The following is a 21390-nucleotide window of genomic DNA, read 5'->3' as shown; positions in this document are numbered from 1 at the left end:
CCCCCAGCAACCCTCAGTTTGTTTTGTGAGATTGAGAGTCACTTATGGTTTGTCTCCCTCCCAATCCCATCTTGTTTCATTTATTCTTTTCCTATCCCCTTAACCCCCCCCACCATGTTGCATCTCCACTTCCTCATATCAGGGAGATCATATGATAGTTGTCTTTCTCTCATAGACTTATTTCGCTAAGCATGATACCCTCTAGTTCCATCCATGTCGTCACAAGTGGCAATATTTCTTTTTTTTTTTTTTTAGATTTTGTTTATTTATTTGGCAGACAGAGATCACAAGTAGGCAGAGAGGCAGGCAGAGAGAAAGAGAGAGGAGGAAGCAGGCTCCCTGCTGAGCAGAGAGCCTGATACAGGACTTGATCCTAGGACCCTGAGATCATGACCTGAGCCGAAGGCAGAGGCTTTAACCCCCTGAGCCACCCAGGCGCCCCAAGATTTCATTTCTTTTGATGGCTGCATATTATTCCATTGTGTATATATACCACATCTTCTTTATCCATTTATCTGTTGATGGACATTTAAGTTCTTTCCATAGTTTGGCTATTGTAGACATTGCTGCTATAAACATGCAGGTGCACGTGCCCCTTCGGGTCACTACGTTTGTATCTTTAGGGTAAATACTCAGTAGTGCAATTGGTGGGTCATAGGGTAGCTCTATTTTCAACATTTTGAGGAGCCTCCATGCTGTTTTCCAGAGCAGTTGCACCAGCTTGCATTCCACCAACAGTGTAGGAGGGTTCCCCTTTCTCTGCATCCTTGCCAGCATCTGTCATTTCCTGACTTGTTGAATTTATTTATTTATTTATTTATTTTTAAAAAGATTTTATTTATTTATTTGACAGACAGAGATCACAAGTAGGCAGAGAGGCAGGCAGAGAGAGAGAGAGAGAGAGAGAGGGAAGCAGGCTTCCTGCGGAGCAGGGAGCCCGATGCAGGGCTCGATCCCAGGACCCCGAGACCATGACCTGAGCCAAAGGCAGCAGCCCAAACCACTGAGCCACCCAGGCGCCCCATGACTTGTTGAATTTAGTCATTCTGACTGGTGTGAGATTGTATCTCATTGTGGTTTTGATTTGTATTTCCCTGATGTCGAGTGATGTGGAGCACTTTTTCATGTGTCTGTTGGCCATCTGGATGTCTTCTTTGCAGAAATGTCTGTTCACGTCTTCTGCCCATTTCTTGATTGGATTATTTGTTCTTTGGGTGTTGAGTTTGCTAAGTTCTTTATAGATTTTGGACACTAGCCCTTTATCTGATATGTCGATTGCAAATATCTTCTCTCATTCTGTCAGTTGTCTTTTGGTTTTGTTAACTGTTTCCTTTGCTGTGCAAAAGCTTTTGATCTTGATGAAATCCCAATACTTCATTTTGGCCCTTGCTTCCCTTGCCTTTGGAGATGTTCCTAGGAAGACGTTGCTGCGGCTGAGGTGGAAGAGGTTGCTGCCTGCGTTCTCCTCAAGGATTTTGATGGATTCCTTTCTCACATTGAGGTCCTTCATCCATTTTGAGTCTATTTTCGTGTGTGGTGTAAGGAAATGGTCCAATTTCATTTTTCTGCATGTGGCTGGCTGTCCAATTTTCCCAACACCATTTATTGAAGAGGCTGTCTTTTTTCCATTGGACATTCTTTCCTGCTTTGTTGAAGATTACTTGAGCATAGAGTTGAGGGTCTATTTCTGGGCTCTCTATTCTGTTCCATTGATCTATGTGTCTGTTTTTGTGCCATTACCATACTGTCTTGGTGACTATACCTTTGTAATATAGCTTGAAGTCCAGAACTGTGATGCCTCCAGCTTTGTTTTCCTTTTTCAAATTTGCTTTGGCTTTTGTGGTTCTATACAACTTTTAAAATTGTTTGTTTTGGTTCTGTGAAAAATACTGTTGGTGTTTTGATAAGGATTTCATTAAAAGTGTAGGTTGCTTTGGGTAGGATAAACATTTTAACAATGCTTGTTCAGCCAATCCATGAGTATGGAATGTTTTCCCGTTTCTTTGTGTCCTTTTCAATTTTTTTCATAAGTTTTCTATAGTTTTCAGAAGACAGTTCATTTACCTATGATTAGGTTTCTTCCAAGGTATCTTATGGTTTTTTGATGCAATTATAAATGGAATTGATTCCTTGTTTTCTTTTTCTGTGGCTTCAGTATTGCTGTATAGAAATGCAACAGATTTCTGTATATTGATTTTATATCCTGCGACTTTACTAAATGCATGTATTAGTTCTAGCAAATTTTTGATAGAGTCTTTCTGGTTTTCTACATAGAGTATCATGTCATCTGAAAATAGTGAAAGTTTGTTTTCTTCCTTGCTGATTTGGATGGCTTTTATTTTGATTGTTGCGACTATAACTTCCAGTACTATGTTAAATAACAATGGTGAGGGTGGACGTCTCTGTTTTTTGTTCCTGACAGTGAAAGAAAAACTCTCAGTTTTTTCCCCATTGAGGATATTAGCTGTGGGTCTTTTATATATGGCATTTATGACATTGAGGTATGGTCCTTTTATCCTTACTTTGTTAAGGGTTTTGTCAACAATGGATGCTGTACTTGGTCAAATGCTTTTTCTGCATCTACTGAGAGGATCATATGGCTCTTTATTTTATTAATGTGGTATATCACATTGATTGATTTGCAGATATTGAACCACCCCTTCAGTCCAGGAATAAATCCCACTTGATCATAGTGAATAGTTCTTTAAATGTACTGTTGGATTCATTTTGCTAGTATCCTGTTGAGAATTTTTACATCCACGTTCATCATGGATATTGGCCTAGAATTCTTTTTAGTGGGGTCACCTTCTGGTTTTAGAATTTAGATAATGCTGGCCTCTTAGAATGAGTTTGGAACTTTTCATTCCATTTCTATTTTTTGGAACAGTTTGATAAGAAAACTTTTTTTTTTTTTAAGATTTTATTTATTTATTTGCTAGAGAGAGAGAGGGAGAGCACAACAGGCAGAGTGGCAAGCAGAGGCAGAGAGAGAAGCAGGCTCCCTGCTGGACAAGGAGCCCAGTGTGGGACTCAATCCCAGGACGCTGGGATCATGACCTGAGCTGAAGGCAGCGAGGCTTAACCCGCTGAGCCACCCAGGTGTCCCAATAAGAATAAGTATTAACTCTTCTCTAAATTTCTGGTACAATTGCCCAGGGAAGCCATGTGGGTCTGGACTTTGGTTTTTTGGAGATTTTTTTTTTTTATTACTGATTCAGTTTCTTTTGCTGGTTATGGGTCTGTACAAGATTTCTTTCTGTTTCAGCTTTGGTGTTTGCATGTTTCTAAGAATTTATCCATTTCTTCCAAATTATCCAATTTGTCGGCATATAATTTTTCATAATATTCTCTTATAATTGTTTGTATTTCTATGGTGTTGGTTGTGATCTCTTCTTTTTTCATTCATGATTTTATTTATTTGGGTCTTTTCTCTTTTCATATTGATAAATCTAGCTAGAGCTTTATCAATTTTACTAATTCTTTTCAAGAACCACCTCTTAGTTTTATTGAGCTATTCTACTGTATTTTTTTTTTGTTTCTATATAATTTATTTCTGCTCTAGTCTTTATTATTTCCCTTCTTCTCCTGGCTTCAGGATTTATTTGTTATCCCTTTTCTTGTTCCTTAGTTGTAAGTCTAGGTTATGTATTTGAGACTTTCCTTGGTTTTTGAGGTAGGCTTGTATTGCTATGTACTTCCCTCTTGCGACCACTTTTACTGCATCCCAAAGGTTCTGGACTATCATGTTTTCATTTTCATTTGCTTCCATGTTTTTTTTTTTTAATTTCATATTTAATTTCCTGGTTAACCCATTCATTCTTTACTGAGGTATTCTTTAACCTGCATGTATTTGTGGTCTATCCAAATTTTTTGTGGTTGACTTCAAGTTTCATAGAGCTGTGGTCTGAAAATATGTATGGTATGATCTCAGTCTTTTTGATTGTTGCTGGATCAACACAATCAGGCATACTTGTTGAGAGCTGATTTGTGACCCAGCATGTGATCTATTCTGGAGAAAGTTCCATGTGCATTCAAAAAGAATGAGTCTTCTGCTGGTTTAGGATGAAATGTTCTGAATATATCTGTTAAGTCCATCTGGTCCAGTGTCTTACTGAAAGCCATTGTTTCCTTTTTGATTTTCTGCTTTGATGATCTTTCTGTTGCAATAAGTGGGGGTGTTAAAATCCCCTGGTATTATTGTATTATTATCAATTAATTTCTTTATGTTTGTTATTAACTGATTTATATATTTGGGTGCTCCCAAGTTGGGGACATAAATATTTACAATTGTTAGATCTTCTTTTTGGATAGACCTCTTTATTATGATACAGTGTCCTTCTTCATCTCTTGTTACAGTCTGGTTTAAAGTCTAGTTCCTCTGAGGGGAGCCTGGGTGGCTTAGTCAGTTAGGTGTCTGCCTTCAGCTCAGGTCATGATCTCACAGTCAGAGGACTGAGTCCTGTATTGGGCTCCCTGCTCAGCTGGAAGTCTACTTCTCCCTCTTCCTCTGCCCCCAACTCCCCACTTGTGCTTGCTCACTCTCTCTCTCTCTCTCTCTCTCTCAAATAAATAAAATCTTTTTTTTTAAATATTTTTTTTTTAAGTCTACTTTCTTCCATATAAATATGTCTACTCTGGCTTTCTTTTGATGCCCACTAGCATGATGTTGTCATAGAGGTCCCTTACCTACTCTAACTGTTAAAATTCCCTTTTGTTTTTGCTGTTCAGTTTGAAAGATTTCCACTATCCTGTCTTTTAGATCATTGCTATATTCTTCTGCATTCTCTAATTTACTATTGGCTCCTCTAGTGTATTTTTAATTTCATTTATTGTATTCATCAGCTCTGATTAGTTCTTTTTAATATTTTCTATCTCTTTGCTAAAGTTCTCACTGAGTTCATCCACTCTTCTTCCAAGTTCAGTGATCATCTTTATGACCATTACTTTGAAATGTTTATCAGGTAGATTGCTTACCTCTGTTTTTGCTTAGTTCCTTTTCTGAGATTTTGTCTTATTCTTTTGTTTAGAACATATATTTTTTTTTAAAGATTTATGTATTAACTTATTTGACAGAGAGAGATCACAAGTAGGCAGAGAGTCAGGCAGAGAGAGGGAGGGAAGCAGGCTCCCCGCCGAGCAGAGAGCCCGATTCGATTCGGGCCTTAATCCCAGGACACTGAGATCATGACCCGAGCCAAAGCAGAGACTTAACCCATTGAGCGACCGAGGCACCTTGGAACATATTTCTCTGTCTCCTCTTATTGTATGACTCTGTGTTTTTCTCTATGTATTAAGTAGGTCAACTATGTCTCCTGACCTTGAAAGTAGTGCCTTATGTGGAACGTACAATTTCCCCTGGCTTCCAGAACCAGGCACTCCAGTGATGTTCCATGTATGAATTGCATGTACCCTACTATTGTGCTTGGGCCATGACTGCAGCAGATGCAGTGGTGGGCAGGACTGACTGTGAGGTCTGGCCATGACTGGCATGGGTGTCCTGTTGGGCCAGGGTGGCCTTCCTTCTGTGAGAGCAGGAATTGCTTTGGAGGGGTGGTGTTCCCTGGTGAGGTGCCCACTGGGTGTGGCAGAGCAAAAACTGCTTTTTTTTTTTTTTTTGTCAGACAGAGATCACAAGCAGGGAGAGAGGCAGGCAGAGAGAGAGGAGGAAGCAGGCTCCCCACTGAACAGAGAGCCTGATGCAGGGCTCAATCCCAGGACTCTGGGATCATGACCCGAGCCGAAGGCAGAGGCTTTAATCCACTGAGCCACCCAGGTGCCCCCAAAAACGGCTTTTTGAGGGGTGTTAGTATGTTAGATGTAAAGTGTCAGAACTGATCTTCATCAGCTTGATGTCAAGTAGGCTGAAAGAGGGCAAGAAAAAATGGCACCCATAAGCTTTCTGTTCCCAGAGAAAATTTCTACAGATCTCTGTGCCAGTGGCACATGCCCTAAAATTAGTTAATAAGTCTTCACTTTTGGCCCAGGCTCTTTTCACACTACTGCCTCTGTGTTGGGTCTCGGAGGGGGTGAGATTGTGTGCAAGACCTTTAAGAGTAGAGTTTTGGTTTCCTCTAGGCCTCTGGCTCTCCTGGGGTTAAGCCCCATTCATTTTCCTAGCCAGACATTATGGGAACTCATCTAGCTGGTTTGGATCCCCCAGGGCAGCGATTACCCAATGTGAAGCTTGAACTCTCACTCCTCAGGAAATACCCTTGTGCCAGTGACATGCCTCCTGCTTATGGATTGCCATGGCAGGGTTTTGGTTCCTGATTAGGCAGTGTATTTGCCCCTCCAATGCTTTGGTTTTTTTGTTTATATCTTCAACCATGGAAGAACTGTTCTGCTAGTTTTCAGGTTGTTCCCAGAGAGAGTTTCACTATATAGAGTCACAGCCCTGCTGTGTCCATGGGAGGAGGTGACCTCAGGATCTTACTACTCTGCCACCTCCCATTTTTTCTAGGAATTCCATATTTATAAAGGGGTCATTTTCCCCAAGAAGACATAAAAAACTTTAACTTTTAATATGCCTAACAACAGAGCATCAAAATACATGATGGATAGAACTCCATGGAGAACTAGATGAATCTGCAATTACAGTTGGAAATTTCAATAATTTATCGGAAGTGGATTTATCAAAAGTGGATGGATCCATCAGGCAGAAAATCAGTAATGACATAGTTGAACTTAATAATACCATCATTCAACTGGATATAATTGACATCAGTAGACTACTCCATCCAACAATAGCAGAATACACATTCTTCTTAAGATCACGTGGACTGTGGGGTGCCTAGGTGGCTCAAGTCAGTTGAGTATCTGACTCTTGATTTCAGTTCAGGTCATGATCTCAGGGTTGTGAGATCAAGCCACGTGTCAGGCTCTGTGCTAGGGGTGGAGCCTGTTTGGGATTCTTTTTCTCCCTCTCCTTCGTCCCTACCTCTTTCTGAAAAAAAAAAAAAAAAAAAAGATCACATGAACCATTCACCAATATTGATCACATTGTTGGTCATAAAATATACATTAAAAAATTTAAAAGAATAAAAACTGTAGAGGCAGGCAGAGAGAGAGGAAGGGAAGCAAGCTCCCTGCTGAGCAGAGTGACCTGAGCTGAAGGCAGAGGCTTTAAACCACTGAGCCACCCAGGCACCCCTAAATAGTATACTTCTAAATAACACATGGGTGAAAGAAGAAATCTCAAGAGAAATTTAAAAATATTTGAACTAAGGGAACATGAAAATGCAACTTGCCAAAATTTCTGGGATAGTGTAAAAACAGTGCTTAGAGAAACATTTATAGTGTTGAATGCATATATTTAAAAAATCTAATATAATCATCTAAGTTTCCATGTTAGAAAACTAGAAAGACAAAAGCAAATTAAATCCAAAGTTAGCAGAAGAAAAGAAATAAGAATTAGAGTAGAGGGGCGCCTGGGTGGCTCAGCAGGTTAAAGCCTCTGCTTTCGGCTCGGGTCGTGATCCCAGGGTCCTGGGATCGAGCCCCACATCGGGCTCTCTGCTCCGCAGGGGGCCTGCGTCCTCCTTTCTCTCTGCCTGCCTCTCTGCCTACTTGTGATCTCTGTCAAATAAATAAATAAAATCTTTAAAAAAAAAAAAGAATTAGAGTAGAAATCAATTAAATTGAAAAGCAGGTATTAGAGAAAATCAATAAAACCAAAAATTAGTTCATTGAGAAGATACATCAAATCAATATGTCTCGGGGTGCCTGGGTGGCTCAGTGGGTTAAGCCGCTGCCTTAGGCTCAGGTCATGATCTCAGGGTCTTGGGATCGAGTCCCACATCGGGCTCTCTGCTCAGCAGGGGGCCTGCTTCCCTTCCTCTCTCTCTCTGCCTGCCTCTCTGCCTACTTGTCCTACTTGTGATGTCTCTCTGTCAAATAAATAAATAATATCTTTAAAAAAATCAATAAGTCTCTAGTTAAGCTAACTAAGAAAAAAGAGAAAGGACACAAATTACTAATATCACAAATGAAAGAGGGGATATCTTTACAGATTCTATGGATATTAAAAGGATAATGAAGATATACTGTGAACCCCTCTATGCCCACATATTTGATAGCCCAGATGAAATGAACTAATTCCTGGAAAGACACAGTCTGCCAAAAATCACAGAAACACTACTGGACAATCTGAAAAGTCCTGTATCTTTTAAAAGAGATTTAATCATTAGTTAATAACTTTCCAAAACAAAAAGCACTGATCCTAGTTAGGTTCAGTGGTGAATTCTGCGATATGTTTAAGGAATAAGTTACACCAATTCTCTATAATCTCAGTTATATCAATTCTCTATAATCTCTATAATCTCATGAGGCCTGCATTACCTTAATTCCCAAACTAGAGAAAGACATTGCAAGGAAAAAAAAAAACCACTACAAATCAATAATTCACAGGAACATAGCTGCAAACTTTCTCAACAAAATATTATCAAATTTAATCTAACAATATGTAAAGCAAGTGGTACATTGCAATCAAGTGGGTCTATTTTTTTTTCAAGATTTTATTTATTTATTTATTTGACAGAGAGAGAGAGAGAGCACAAGCAGGGGGAGCAGCAGAGTGAGAAGCAGACTTCCTGCTGAACAGGAAGCTACATGCCAGGCTCAATCCCACCCCTAGGACCACCACCCAAGCTGAAGGCAGATGCCCAACCGACTGAGCCACTCAGTTGCCTGAATCAAGGGGGTTTATCTCAGGTATGCATAGCTGGTCAACATTCAAAAATCAATTAATGTAATTCATTGCATCAAAAATTCAAAGAAGAAAAATCACATGGTCTTATCAATAGATGCAGAAAAAGCTATTTGACAAAATCCAACACTCATTTATTATAAAAACTCTCAGTAAACTAGTAATTGATGGTAATCTCCTCAGTATGATAAAAATATCTATAAGAAACCTACAGCTAACATCATACTTTATGTTAAGAATCTCAAAGCTTTCCTAGTAAAGTCAGGAACAAGACAAGGATATCGTCTTTCTCCACCGCCATTCAACATTGTTCTAGAAGTCCTAAATAATGCAATAAGATAGGAAAAGTAAATATAAGATATGGATATTGGGAAAGAAGAGATAAAACTATCTTTGTATGCAGATAAAATGATTGTGTATGTAGAATATCTGAAAGAATTGACAAAAAAACTAATAAACAATCATAGCAAGGTTGTAGGATATAAGGCTAATTTTCAAAAGCCCATTACTTTTTTATGTACCAGAATGATGAAGTGGAATTTGAAATAAAAAATACAATACCAGGAGCCTGGGTGGCTCTGTCAGTTGTGTGTCTGCCTTCGGATTAGGTTGTGGTTCTGGGGTCCTGGGATAAAGCCTCATGTTGGGGGGAGGGTCTCTGCTCAGCGGGGAGTCGGCTTGTCTTCTCCCTCTGTCCTCCCCTTGCCCCATTCATGCTCGCTCTCCCTTTCTCACATGCTCGCTCTCTTTCAGATAAATAAAATTTTTTTAAAAATACAATACCAACAGCAAAGGCAGTCTTAAGGGGGAAATACAAAGTCATCCAAGCCTCCCTCAAAAAAAAAACTGAAAAATCCAGAATACAGCTGTCTTTACACCTTAAAGAACTGGAGAATTAACAACAAATTAAGCCAACTCCACACACAAAAAGGGAAATAATCAAGATTAAAGCAGAGATCAGTGAGGTAGAAACTAGAGATACAATAGAACACACCAATGAAACTAGAAGCTGGTTTTTTGAAAGAATCAGTAAGATCAATAAACCATTGGCCAAACTAATTCAAAAGAAAAGAGAGAAGACCCAAATTAATAAAATTATGAATGAAAAGGGAGAGACACAACTAACACTAAGGAAATAGAAACAATCATCAGAAATTATTATCAACAGTTAAATGCCAATAAGTTAAGCAACCTAGATGAAATGGATGCATTGCTAGAAAACTATAAAATTCCAAAACTGAATCAGGATGAAACTGACAACCTGAATAGACCAATATCTAGTAACAAGATTGAAACAGTGATCAAAAACCTCCCAAAAAACAAGAGCCCAGGACCTGACGGATTCCCTGGGGAATTCTACCAAACTTTCAAAGAAGAAATAACACATATTCTCCTGAAGCTGTTTCAAAAAGTTGAAGCAGAATGCAAACTTTCAGACTCTCTTTATGAAGCCAACATTACGCTGATTCTCAACCCAGGCAAAGATCCCACCAAAAAGGAGAATTTCGGACCAATTATCACTGAAGAATATGGATGCTAAGATTCTCAACAAGATCCTAGCTAATAGGATCCAACAGTACATTAAAAACATTATCCACCATGATTAGGTGGGATTTATCTCTGGGTTGCAATGATGGTTCAACATTCACAAATCAATAAGGGAAGAGAGAAGACAAATTAATAAGGGAAGAGAGAAGAACCACAGGGTCCTCTTGATTCATGGAGAAAAAGCATTTGACAAAATCCAGCATCTGTTCCTGATTAAAACGCTTCAAAGTTTAGGGATGGGGGAACATTCCTCAACTTCATCAAATCTATCTGTGAGAAACCCACAGCAAATATCATCCTCAATGAAAAAGCTGACAGCCTTCCCTTTGAGATCAGGAACACGACAAGGATGCCCACTCTCACCACTCTTGTTCAACATAGTATTAGAAGTCCTAACGACAGCAATCAGACAACAAGAGAAATAAAAGATATTCAAATTGTCAAAGAAGTCATCAAACTCTCTCTCTTCGTAGATGATATGATACTTTATATGGAAAACCCAAAAGACTCCACCACGAAACTACTAGAACTCATACAGCAATTCAGAATGTGACAGGATACAAAAATCAATGTACAGAAATCGGTTGCTTTATTATACACTAACAATGAAAATACAGAAAGGGAAATTAGAGAATCAATTCCATTTACTATAGCACCAAGAAGTATAAGATACCTGGGAATAAACCTAACCAAAGAGGTAAATGATCTGTACTTAAGAACTATAGAACACTCATGAAAGAAATTGAAGAAGACACAAAAAGATGAAAGACCATCCCATGCTCATGGATCAGAAGAAAAACATTGTTAAAATGTCTATACTGCCTAGAGCAATCTACACTTTTAATGCCATTCTGATCAAAATTCCATTAGCATTTTTCAAAGAGGTGGAGCAAATAATCCTAAAATTTGTATGGAATCAGAAGAGACCCCCAATTGTTACGGAAATGAAAAAGAAAAACAAAACTGGGGGCATCATGTTGCCCGATTTCAAGCTTTACTACAAAGCTGTGATCACCAAGACAGCATGGTACTGGCATCAAAACAGACACATAGACCAGTGGAACAGAGTAGAGAGCCCTAATATAGACCCTCAACTCTATGGTCAAATCTTCAACAAAGCAGGAAAAAATATACAGTGGAAAAAAGACAGTCTCTTCAATAAATAGTGTATTTTTGATATGTACAAACTGCTTCTTAAGTTTATAAGGAGAGGAAGAAGACCCTGAATAGCCAATACAATATTGAAGGAAAAGAACAGTTGGAGGACTAACGGTACCCAACTTTAAGACTTACTATTAAGTCACACTAATCAAAACAATACTGTATTAGAGAAAGAGTAGACAAATAGATCAATGAAACAGAATAGAGAGTCCTGAAATAGGCCATCATAAGTAAAGATCAACCAATCGGCTGGCAAAGAACAAAGGCAATATATGGCACAAGACTGTCTTTTCAATAATGGTGCTGGAACCATTTAATATGTGAATGGGCATTCAATATATGAATGGTCATTCACATTCAATATTAATATGTGAATGGTCATTCACATATTAAAAAAGAGGGAGAGAGAGAATCTATACACAAACCTTACAACCTTCATAGAAATTAATTCAAAAGGGATCATACACCTAAATGTAAAACACAAAACTTTAAAAATCCTAGAAGAAAAATTGAAGAAAATTTAAATGACTTTTGATTTGGTAATGACTTTTTATTATTTATTTTTAAAGATTTTATGTATTCATTTGATGGAGAGTGAGAGCAAGCACAAGTAAAGGGAGTGGCGGAGTGAGAGGGAGAACCAGGCTCCCTACCAACTAGGGAGCTTGATGTGAGACTTGACTCCAGGACCCTGGGATCATGAGCTGTGCCAAAGGCAGATGCTTAGTTGGCTGAGGTACCTAGGCAACCCATGGTGATGACTTCTTATATATAACACCATAGGTATGATTTATGAGAGAAAGAACTGATAATCTGAACTTCATTAAAATGAAAAACTTCTGCTCTGCAAAATACAGTCATGAGAATAAAAAGACAAGCGCACAGGTTGCAAGAAAATGTTTGCCAAAGACATTTCATAAAGGACTGTTACCAAAGTATACAAGCAACTCTTAAAACTCAACAATAACAATCTGATTAAGAAAGGGGCCAATAGCTTTAACAGACACCTCAGAAAAGACATATAAATGGCAAGTGAGCATAAGAAGAGATGTTCCATATGGTATATTATCTGCAAAATGCAAACTAAAAAATTTAGGTATCACTATACCATAACAGAATGGTCAGAATCTAGAACAGTGACAACTCCAAATGCTGGCAAATGTGTAGAGCAACAGGAACACTCATTCATTGCTGGTGGGAATGCAGAGTGGTATAGCCACTTTGGAAGACAATTTGTCAGCTTCTTAAATGCTAAACATAATCTTACTGTAAAATCCAGCTATCTCACTGCTAGCTATTTACCCAAAGGAGTTGAAAACTTATATCCATACAAAAACCTGCACACAAATGTTTATAGCAGCTTCATTTATAACTGCCAAACTTGGAAACAACCAAGATGTCCTTCAGTAAGTGAATGGATAAATTGACTGTGGTACATCCAGACAATGGAATATTATTCAATATTACGAAGAAATGAGCTACTGAGCCATGAAAAGACAGAGGAATCTTAAATGCATATTACTAAGTGAAAGAAGTCAGTCTAAAAAGGCTACATACTATATGATTCCAATTATATGACATTCTAGAAAAGGTAAAACTATGGAGACAATAAAAACTTTAGTGATCTCCAGAGGTTGGTTGGGGAGAGGGATGAATAGGAGGCACACAGAGGAGTTTTAGGGCAATGAAAGTACTCTCTATGGGGCTCCTGGGTGGCTCAGTCGGTAAAGTGTCTGACTTTGTTCAGGTCATGATCTCAGTGTCCTGGGATTGAGCCCTGACTGGGCTCCCCGCTCAGAGGGGAGTCTGCTTTCCCTCTTCCTCTCCCTTTGCCCCTCCCCCTGGTCCTGCTCTCTCTGCCTCTTTCAAATCAATTAAGAGAAAGCACTCTGATCAGACACATGAAAAAATGTTCATCATCATTAGCCCTCAGGGAGATTCAAATTAAAACCACATTGAGGGGACGCCTGGGTGGCTCAGTTGGTTAAGCAGCTGCCTTCGGCTCAGGTCATGATCCCAGCATCCTGGGATCGAGTCCCACATCGGGCTCCTTGCTAGGGAGTCTGCTTCTCCCTCTCCCTCTGCCTGCCATTCTGTCTGCCTGTGTTCGCTCTCTCTCCCTCTCTCTCTCTCTCTGACAAATAAATAAAAAAATCTTAAAAAAAAAAAAACCACATTGAGATATCACCTTACACCAGTTAGAATGGCCAAAATTAACAAAACAGGAAACAACATGTGTTGGAGAGGATGTGGAGAAAGAGGAACCCTCTTACACTGTTGGTGGGTATGCAAGTTGGTGCAGCCTCTTTGGAGAACAGTGTGGAGATTCCTCAAGAAATTAAAAATAGAACTTCCCTATGACCCTGCAATTGCACTCCTGGGTATTTACCCCAAAGATACAGATGTCGTGAAAAGAAGGGCCATCTGTACCCCAATGTTTATAGCAGCAATTGCCACAGTCGCCAAACTGTGGAAAGAACCAAGATGCCCTTCAACGGACGAATGGATAAGGAAGATGTGGTCCATATACACTATGGAGTATTATGCCTCCATCAGAAAGGATGAATACCCAACTTTTGTAGCAACATGGACGGGACTGGAAGAGATTATGCTGAGTGAAATAAGTCAAGCAGAGAGAGTCAATTATCATATGGTTTCACTTATTTGTGGAGCATAACAAATATCATGGAGGACAAGGGGTGTTAGAGAGGAGAAGGGAGTTGGGGTAAATTGGAAGGGGAGGTGAATCATGAGAGACTATGGACTCTGAAAAACAATCTGAGGGGTTTGAAGTGGCAGGGGGTTGGGAGGTTAGGGTACCAGGTGGTGGGTATTAGAGAGGGCACGGATTGCATGGAGCACTGGGTATGGTGAAAAAATAATGAATACTGTTTTTCTGAAAATAAATAAATTGAAAAATTAAAAAAAAAAAGAGAAAGCACTCTGTGTAATCTGTAATGGTGGATACATGTCACCATAAATTTTTCCAGACCCATAGAATATACACTACTGAGTGAAACCTATTGGACTCTATGTGATCATGATGTGTCAATATAGTTCATCAACTGTAACAGATGTATCATTTTTGTGGGTTATGTATATAATGGGGAAAACTGTGCATATGTAGAAGCAGGAAGTATATGGGAAATCTCTGTACCTTCCTTTAAATTTTGCTGTGAATCTAAAACTGCTCTAAAAAATGAAGTTTGGGGGCACCTGGGTGGCTCAGTGGGTTAAAGCCTCTGCCTTTAGCTCAGGTCATGATCCCAGGGTCCTGGAATCAAGCTCTGCATCCGGCATCGGGCTCTCTGCTCAGCAGGGAGCCTGTTCTCCAACTTTCCCCCCACCTGCCTGCCTCTGTCTACTATAATCCCTGTCTGTCAAATAAATAAATAAAATCTTTAAAAAAAGTAAAAAATGAAGTTTAAAAGTGACAACAATAGGGACTCCTGGGTGGCTCAGTTGATTAGGATCTGTATTAGACTCAGGTCATGATCCCAGGGTCCTGGTATTGAGTCCCTCATCAGGCCCCCTGCTCAGTAGGGAGCCTGGTTTTCCCTCTGCCTGCTGTTCCCCCCCACCCCGCTTTTGTACTCTCTCTCTGCCCTCTCTCTGACAGATAAATAAAACCTTTAAAAAATAAACAAAAATAAAAGTGACAACAGTAAGAAGATATTGTTATGAAGATTAATGAGTTAATAAGTATAGCACAATTGCAATAATGCCTGGCAGGTTTTGCTTTGTCACAGCTGGGAGTGGGGTGCTACTGGCATCTAGGTGGTAGGAGCCAGTCACACTTCTAAACATCCGCTCACAACAAATAATTATTTGGTACAAAATGCAAATAGTGTCGAGGTTTAGAAAAGATGCTCTAATGCTTCTGAGGTACCATGATGTGGATGGCCTGACCTAGGGATTGAATATACTTAAAGAGAAGGACTTCAACTTGTGGCTCTCTAACATACTAAAGATTCCTAAGAAAGATATAATGCCTGAGGAGTGTCCAGTGAGGTGTAAGAACATGAAGAGAAGATGATAGTACAGAGGACAGAACAGTGTTTCCAGAAGATATGAGAAAAGTGACCAATAATAACACTTAAGGTACCAGAATATTTTCCAAATATAATACTGTAACTCATTTACTATGCACAATAACTCTGTTAAGTAGGTATTATTACCAAATTATACATGGTGAAACTCAGGCACGGGTCTACAATGGCAAATGGGGCTGAGAAGTCTGAGATTTGACTGTTGCACCTGGTAAAGTAGAGGCTGTCACCATTGTGCCAAGCGAGGTTTCAGAGGAATAGAATGTGGGGACAGACATCTGATTAATGTGGCTTAAGGAGATATCAAATTAGCAAATAGAGACAAAATATAGACAATTCTTCTGCTTTCACTGTTTCTATCTTTCTAGTAAAATAGCTAAAGGATGGGGCGCCTGGGTGGCTCAGTGGATTAAGCCGCTGCCTTCGGCTCAGGTCATGATCTCAGGATCCTCGGATAGAGTCCCGCATCTGGCTCTCTGCTCAGCCGGGAGCCTGCTTCCCTCTATCTCCCTCTCTGCCTGCCTCTCTGTCTGCTTGTGATCTCTCTCTGTCAAATAAATAAATAAAATCTTAAAAAAAAAAAGAAATAGCTAAAGGATAACATAGGTCTAAGAAAGGGGGTTTTTCGTTCCTTTTTTTTTTTTTTTTAAGGTGACAGTTTTATCAGTAGTTTGTTTTATTTTGCAGATGGACACAGTTGAATACAGATCAAGTGGCTGATCACTTGGGAAGGTGACTAGATAACTGCAGAAACAAAGTGCTTGGAAGAAGATGCTATCCCATGGGTTGGTCTCCCAGGGGATCACTGGCAATTCATTCTTGTTACAGGAAGGCAGGCTACATATGAAATTAGGTTAGTTGATTTAGTGCTGATCGAGTGAGGCAATTTTATTCTGATTGTGCCTTTTTCTTCAGCAAAGTTAATAAATATTGACAATATTGGCTATGCATTCATATGCATTCCTACCTCACATTCGTGGTTGTAAATTTAAAGAGTGGTGAAAAGTTATTATGGGGGGGAAGGGAGAGTAAAGAAGAGGGAGAGCGGGAGAGGGAGCATAAGCTCATGTTTATGTTGGCATGAGAATTTTGGAGCTGGGATTTTTGCTGAAGGAGAGGGGATATGTTCTCCAGCTTGTAAGGGATCATTGAGAATGTCTGCCTCATCCTTAAATCCAGTGACACATGGGAAGTAGGAAAAAGGTCCATTTTTAGGGAGGGCTGTTGGGGAAGCAATCTTCAGAGGAAAACCATATTCCAGTTAAAGCAGGAATAAAAAAATAAAAAATAGGGGATTTTGCTGATTACAGAGAGTGAGTTTCCAAGCACTCAATAGGTGGCTTTGGAGCAACTGAGAGGGGTGTGGGGAATTGAGTCAGACTCAGGAATTTACAGACCTGCATGGGGATTAGAGTCTGGGTGATTAGAATTTGGATGGTAACTAAGGTAAATAGGGATTAGTCTCGATGGTATTTTATTTTTAAATTTTTGAATAGTTAAAAATTTTTAGGGGTGCCTGGGTAGCTCAGTGGGTTAGGGCCTCTGCCTTTGGCTCAGGTCGTGGTCCTGGGGTCCTGGGATGGAGCCCCGCATCGGGCTCTCTGCTCCGTAGGGAGCCTGCTTCCCCCCCCCCCTGCCTACTTGTGATCTGTATTTGTCGAATAAATAAATAAAATCTTTGAAAAAAATTTTAAGGCATAATTTACATACAGTAATACTGACCCTTTTAGTTTACCAAGTTTTGACAAACACATAAAATTGTGTAGCCACCACCTCATTCAGAATATAGTTTCATCATTTCAAAAATTTCCCTGTGTCCCTGTGTAATCACCCCCCACCTCCAGCTCCTGGCAACCACTGATCTGTGTTCTGTAGTGCATTCCTTTTTATTGCTGAGCATATTCCATTATATGAATGTCACGCTGTTTACCTATCACTAGTTTGGACATTTGGATTGTTTCAGTTCTTGTTGATTACAAATAAAGCCCCTATAAACAGTTGCATGTAGTTTTTTGCGTGAATACAAGTTTTCATTTCACTTGGATAATTAGAAGTGGGATTGCTCTTCTTAAGTGAGCATATGTTTAACCTCATGAGAAACTACTGAAATGTTTTGCAGAGTGAATTCATCTCTTTTTAACACTCACTGGAGTGCCTGCCCATGTCCCAGGAGATGTACTGAGTGGAACTGAGTAGTTTGGCAGACACTGCATGACTCACAAATCTTAAAATATTTGCAGTCTGACCCTTTACAGAAAATATTTGCTGGCCCTTGTTATGGAGTATGGTCTATAGGAGTTCAGAACTTCATAAGCAATTTCATGGAGTCCTTCTCTGAGGTGAATAATCAACAGTATAATTATTTTATAGAACGGATAGTTTTATCAATAAGTATAATAAAAATCTTGCTGTTGATGGACAGAAATAAATGTCTTAAGGTGTTTCAATCACCGAGAAATATCTTCTTATTCAATGCCATGCGTAAAATTTGCAAGTTTTCGTTTTTCCATAGTCATTGAGAATTGAGCTGGATATCTAAAAGAATTTGGATATTCCTCAAATCATTATGTTTTCACACACTGGTGCACAATTTTTCTCATAAGTGCAACCCAACAGTCAGCTAATTTAGAAGGGTGGGAAACCGCATTTAGCGTAGCCTAGGAAGTGGTTTGGATCCGCACCTCATGTAATATTGTGCTCCTGCGCATGTTAGTTATCGTGCCGTTGGCGTGCAATAATGCGCAGGCGCGTTGGCTCCGGCGCCGGCCTTTGCGGAGGGGCGGGACTTACTGCCGGCGTCTCTTCTTGTAACTGCGGGTGGTGGCAGCGCCATTTTGAACGTGCAGCTACCGCGGCGGTGATCCTCACTAGGCAGAGCAGCGCGCTAAGCGACTTGGTCGTCTTCTTTGACTTTTTCCTTCTATATTCCGTATTTGTAGGTATATATAGAGATACGGCTGTAGCTCTAGAATTATATCCGAAATCTGAATTGAACTAAGATGATGTTAAGGGGAAACCTGAAGCAAGTACGCATTGAGAAAAACCCGGCCCGCCTTCGAGCTCTTGAGTCTGCCGCAGGCGAGAGCGAGCCATCGGCCGCCATGGCCCTCGCGCTGGCGGGGGAGCCGGCGCCACCTGCCCCGGTGGCTCCGGAGGACCACCCCGATGAAGAGATGGGATTCACCATTGACATCAAGAGCTTCCTCAAGCCGGGCGAAAAGACGTACACGCAACGCTGCCGCCTCTTCGTGGGGAACCTGCCCACAGATATCACGGAAGAGGACTTCAAGAGGCTCTTCGAGCGCTACGGCGAGCCCAGCGAAGTCTTCATCAATCGGGACCGTGGCTTCGGCTTCATCCGTTTGGTGAGTGTAGTGCCTGGCTGGCGGGGATGTGAGGGGGAAGGGGGCGTGAAGGGAGGCCCCTGTGAGGAGCGGGGCGCCGCGGGCAATCGTCCACGTTCTTCAGCCGCGGTGGAGAAAGCTCTTGTTCAGCTGAGGCCTGTGCTATGGCCTGTGAAAATCGGGGCGCCTCGCGTCCTTGTTTTTCCCGCCGCGTTGAATTGTCCTCTCACCCAAGGCAGCGTTTTAGCCCGGAATTTCCGATTAGTGGGCTCGGTTTGCCGTCGCTTCTTGGTTGCTGTTGCCAACATTTTCTGCTCTGCGCGCGTCCGACTTTGCTTGCCCGGCGCTACATATAGGCTACGGCTAACCCGGCCCAGTTTGGGGTTCTAGTTCTCTGATTCCCTCAAGGGTCAGGAACGTTTTGGGGTGAGACTTCTTCCAGGCAGAATTGTGTTGTAAGCGAAGTAGATAATGAATTTGGAACGGAAGCTTCGTCTTGCCAAAAATTTCATTGGGCATGGAGAACCAACCAGCGGACTCGCTTCTTAAAAAATTTCCAAATCATTTCCTTGGTTGCAACCAGACTTGGATGCGTTTAACGGTAAACCATGTTTCTCACCTGACCTCAGCGCAGCCCACCTTTAACTGCTTCGTTCTTAAACTCTGCAATATTGGGACGGTGTTGAATTGTTAACGTATCTAATGTAGGGTGCTCTCTTCCCAAACATTCTGGAAGTTTCCACGTGTTGGGGGGGTATGAATTATATACTGTTTTATATTTTACGTGCACATCTTAATGCTAAAGAGCATGCATTTTACTTTATAGTTTAAACCTTAAAACTTTTCCAATAACATGCCAAATTTGTGCCTCCCTTAGATTTTTTTTTAATTCAGAGAGAGGGGGCTTTCCTTTTGCAGGTCAAAATATCTACTTTATTTGGTTTTCCCATGTGCTTTGTGGTGAATTCCATCAGTGTCAGTTATATAGCTTTATTGTAATTCGTATTTAGATGCTGGATTTTTTTCCAACAAAATATTTTTCTGGGAGACATTTTTACACAAAGACTTCTTATGTTGTATTGCCTTTCTAGTTTGACCCTCAAATTTTATGTGCACGGCAGTTTGTGGAAGCTTTATTACTGGAGTTTTAACGTTCCAAATCGGGTTCTCTTCGTGGTTGGCCAAGGCAAAGTTTTAACATGTAGGTAGAATTGATTGTAATTTAATAACATTGTATTTTTTAGGGAGAACATTTGACTTTTTTTTTTTTTTTTTTAAGATTTTATTTATTTACTTGACAGAGAGCTAGAGAGCACAAGTAGGCAGAGGGAGAGGGAGAAGCAGTTTCTCCGCTGCGCTGGAATCGCGACGTTGAGCTGGATCCCAGGACCCTGGGATCATAACCTGAGCCGAAACAGCGGCTTAACCGACTGAGCAACCCAGGTGTCCCTGAACATTTAAAATCTAAATGGCTTCAGGAGAGGGGTAAATCTTCACAGGGCATTATTAACAAGACGGGGAAATTTCCTTAAAATTTAAGTTACGTAATCAGTGCATTTTGAACATGAAATTATAAATATCTTTTGGATATTAGAGAAACTGTCATTTGATAAAATTATTTTTGATACAATTACAAAAGTTATCTTAAAGAAATTTAGGTTTCTACAATGAAATATTTTAGGCAGTTTTTAGTAAACTTTCCAAAAAGATGTTACTTAACATTTTCATGGTCTTTGTAGCCTTTGGCACCCTTTTGGTCTGTTTTAAAGTTGACATTCTGGAGAAAGAATGGTAGGCCTGGATTTCCTTTTGTTTTGGAAGCCTTACACTTAAAAAATAAGCCAGTAGTAAACATTTTGACATGAAAAAAATCTTCTGTCTTTAAAGCTACTAATAATCCTTTCTTTACTTTAGTATATTAGCCCTGTCCGATAGAACTTCTGCAGTGATGGAAATGCTATGTGTATGTGCTGTTCAGTGTAGTAGTTACTAGCCACATGTGACTGTTGAGCACTTGAACTGTGGCAGTTGTGCTGGAGAATTTAAACTTTAAATTTTATTTATTCTTAAATAGCCACATGTGGCTAATGGATATTTGCTTTTAGTTTTTTTAAAAAGAATAAAAAGTCTATTGGATTATGAAATGGGGAGGTGAGGACTGCTCTTGTCTGCTTCTTTGGGGTAGGCTCCTCCAAACGTATCATGTGGTATTTTTTGTGTAGGCATGTTAAAAATAAGTCATTGGGAAATGAGAATTTAGCTTACAAGGTTTGACTTTATGGATAACTTTACTGTTTAATCTTAGCTCTGTGATTAACAGGTACATTTAAAAGCCTTAAACATTTCTGAGTGATTATGTATCTTTTTCTACTTAGGGAAATCATAGTGTATACCTGATTTGAATGTAAGTAATGGTGTAGTGGCTCTAGTGTGTGGTGGTGGTGTAGTGGCCCTATAATAGTGGTGTAATTTTTTTTTTTAATATTTTATTTATTTACTTGAGAGAGGAGAGAGAGAGTGAGGGAGCATGAGAGGGGAGAGGGTCAGAGGGAGAAGCCAACTCCCTGCTGAGCAGGGAGCCCGA

The 21390-nt window shown here is 40.1% G+C and overlaps 2 protein-coding genes across 4 annotated transcripts in view; both read left to right on the top strand.

Moving 5' to 3' along the window:
• Positions 1-17448, top strand: part of ZMYM5 (zinc finger MYM-type containing 5) — an 81771-nt gene extending 64323 nt beyond the window's left edge. Inside the window, exons 8-9 of one of the 3 annotated variants that reach the window (XR_009400088.1) lie at positions 8537-8709; positions 16150-17448. Coding sequence is in view for 2 of the 3 variants with exons in the window: in XM_059378208.1 (XP_059234191.1) it covers positions 8537-8632 (96 nt within the window). In the remaining variant the exon portion in view is untranslated. Of the gene's footprint in view, positions 1-8536; positions 9319-16149 lie in introns of those variants that run through there. The other 2 variants (XM_059378209.1, XM_059378208.1) reach the window with 2 other exon arrangements.
• Positions 17449-18264: 816 nt separating this feature from the next.
• Positions 18265-21390, top strand: part of PSPC1 (paraspeckle component 1) — a 79329-nt gene continuing 76203 nt past the window's right edge. Inside the window, exon 1 of the mRNA XM_059377710.1 lies at positions 18265-18827. Within this exon, the coding sequence (XP_059233693.1) occupies positions 18462-18827 (366 nt within the window). The 5' untranslated portion in view covers positions 18265-18461. The remainder of the gene's footprint in view (positions 18828-21390) is intronic.

Source organism: Mustela nigripes, chromosome 15 (genome assembly GCF_022355385.1).
Source record: "Mustela nigripes isolate SB6536 chromosome 15, MUSNIG.SB6536, whole genome shotgun sequence".
Taxonomy (NCBI): Eukaryota; Metazoa; Chordata; class Mammalia; order Carnivora; family Mustelidae; genus Mustela; species Mustela nigripes.
The sequence above is the reverse complement of the archived record's forward strand: the minus strand, read 5'-3'. Positions and strand labels throughout refer to the sequence as shown.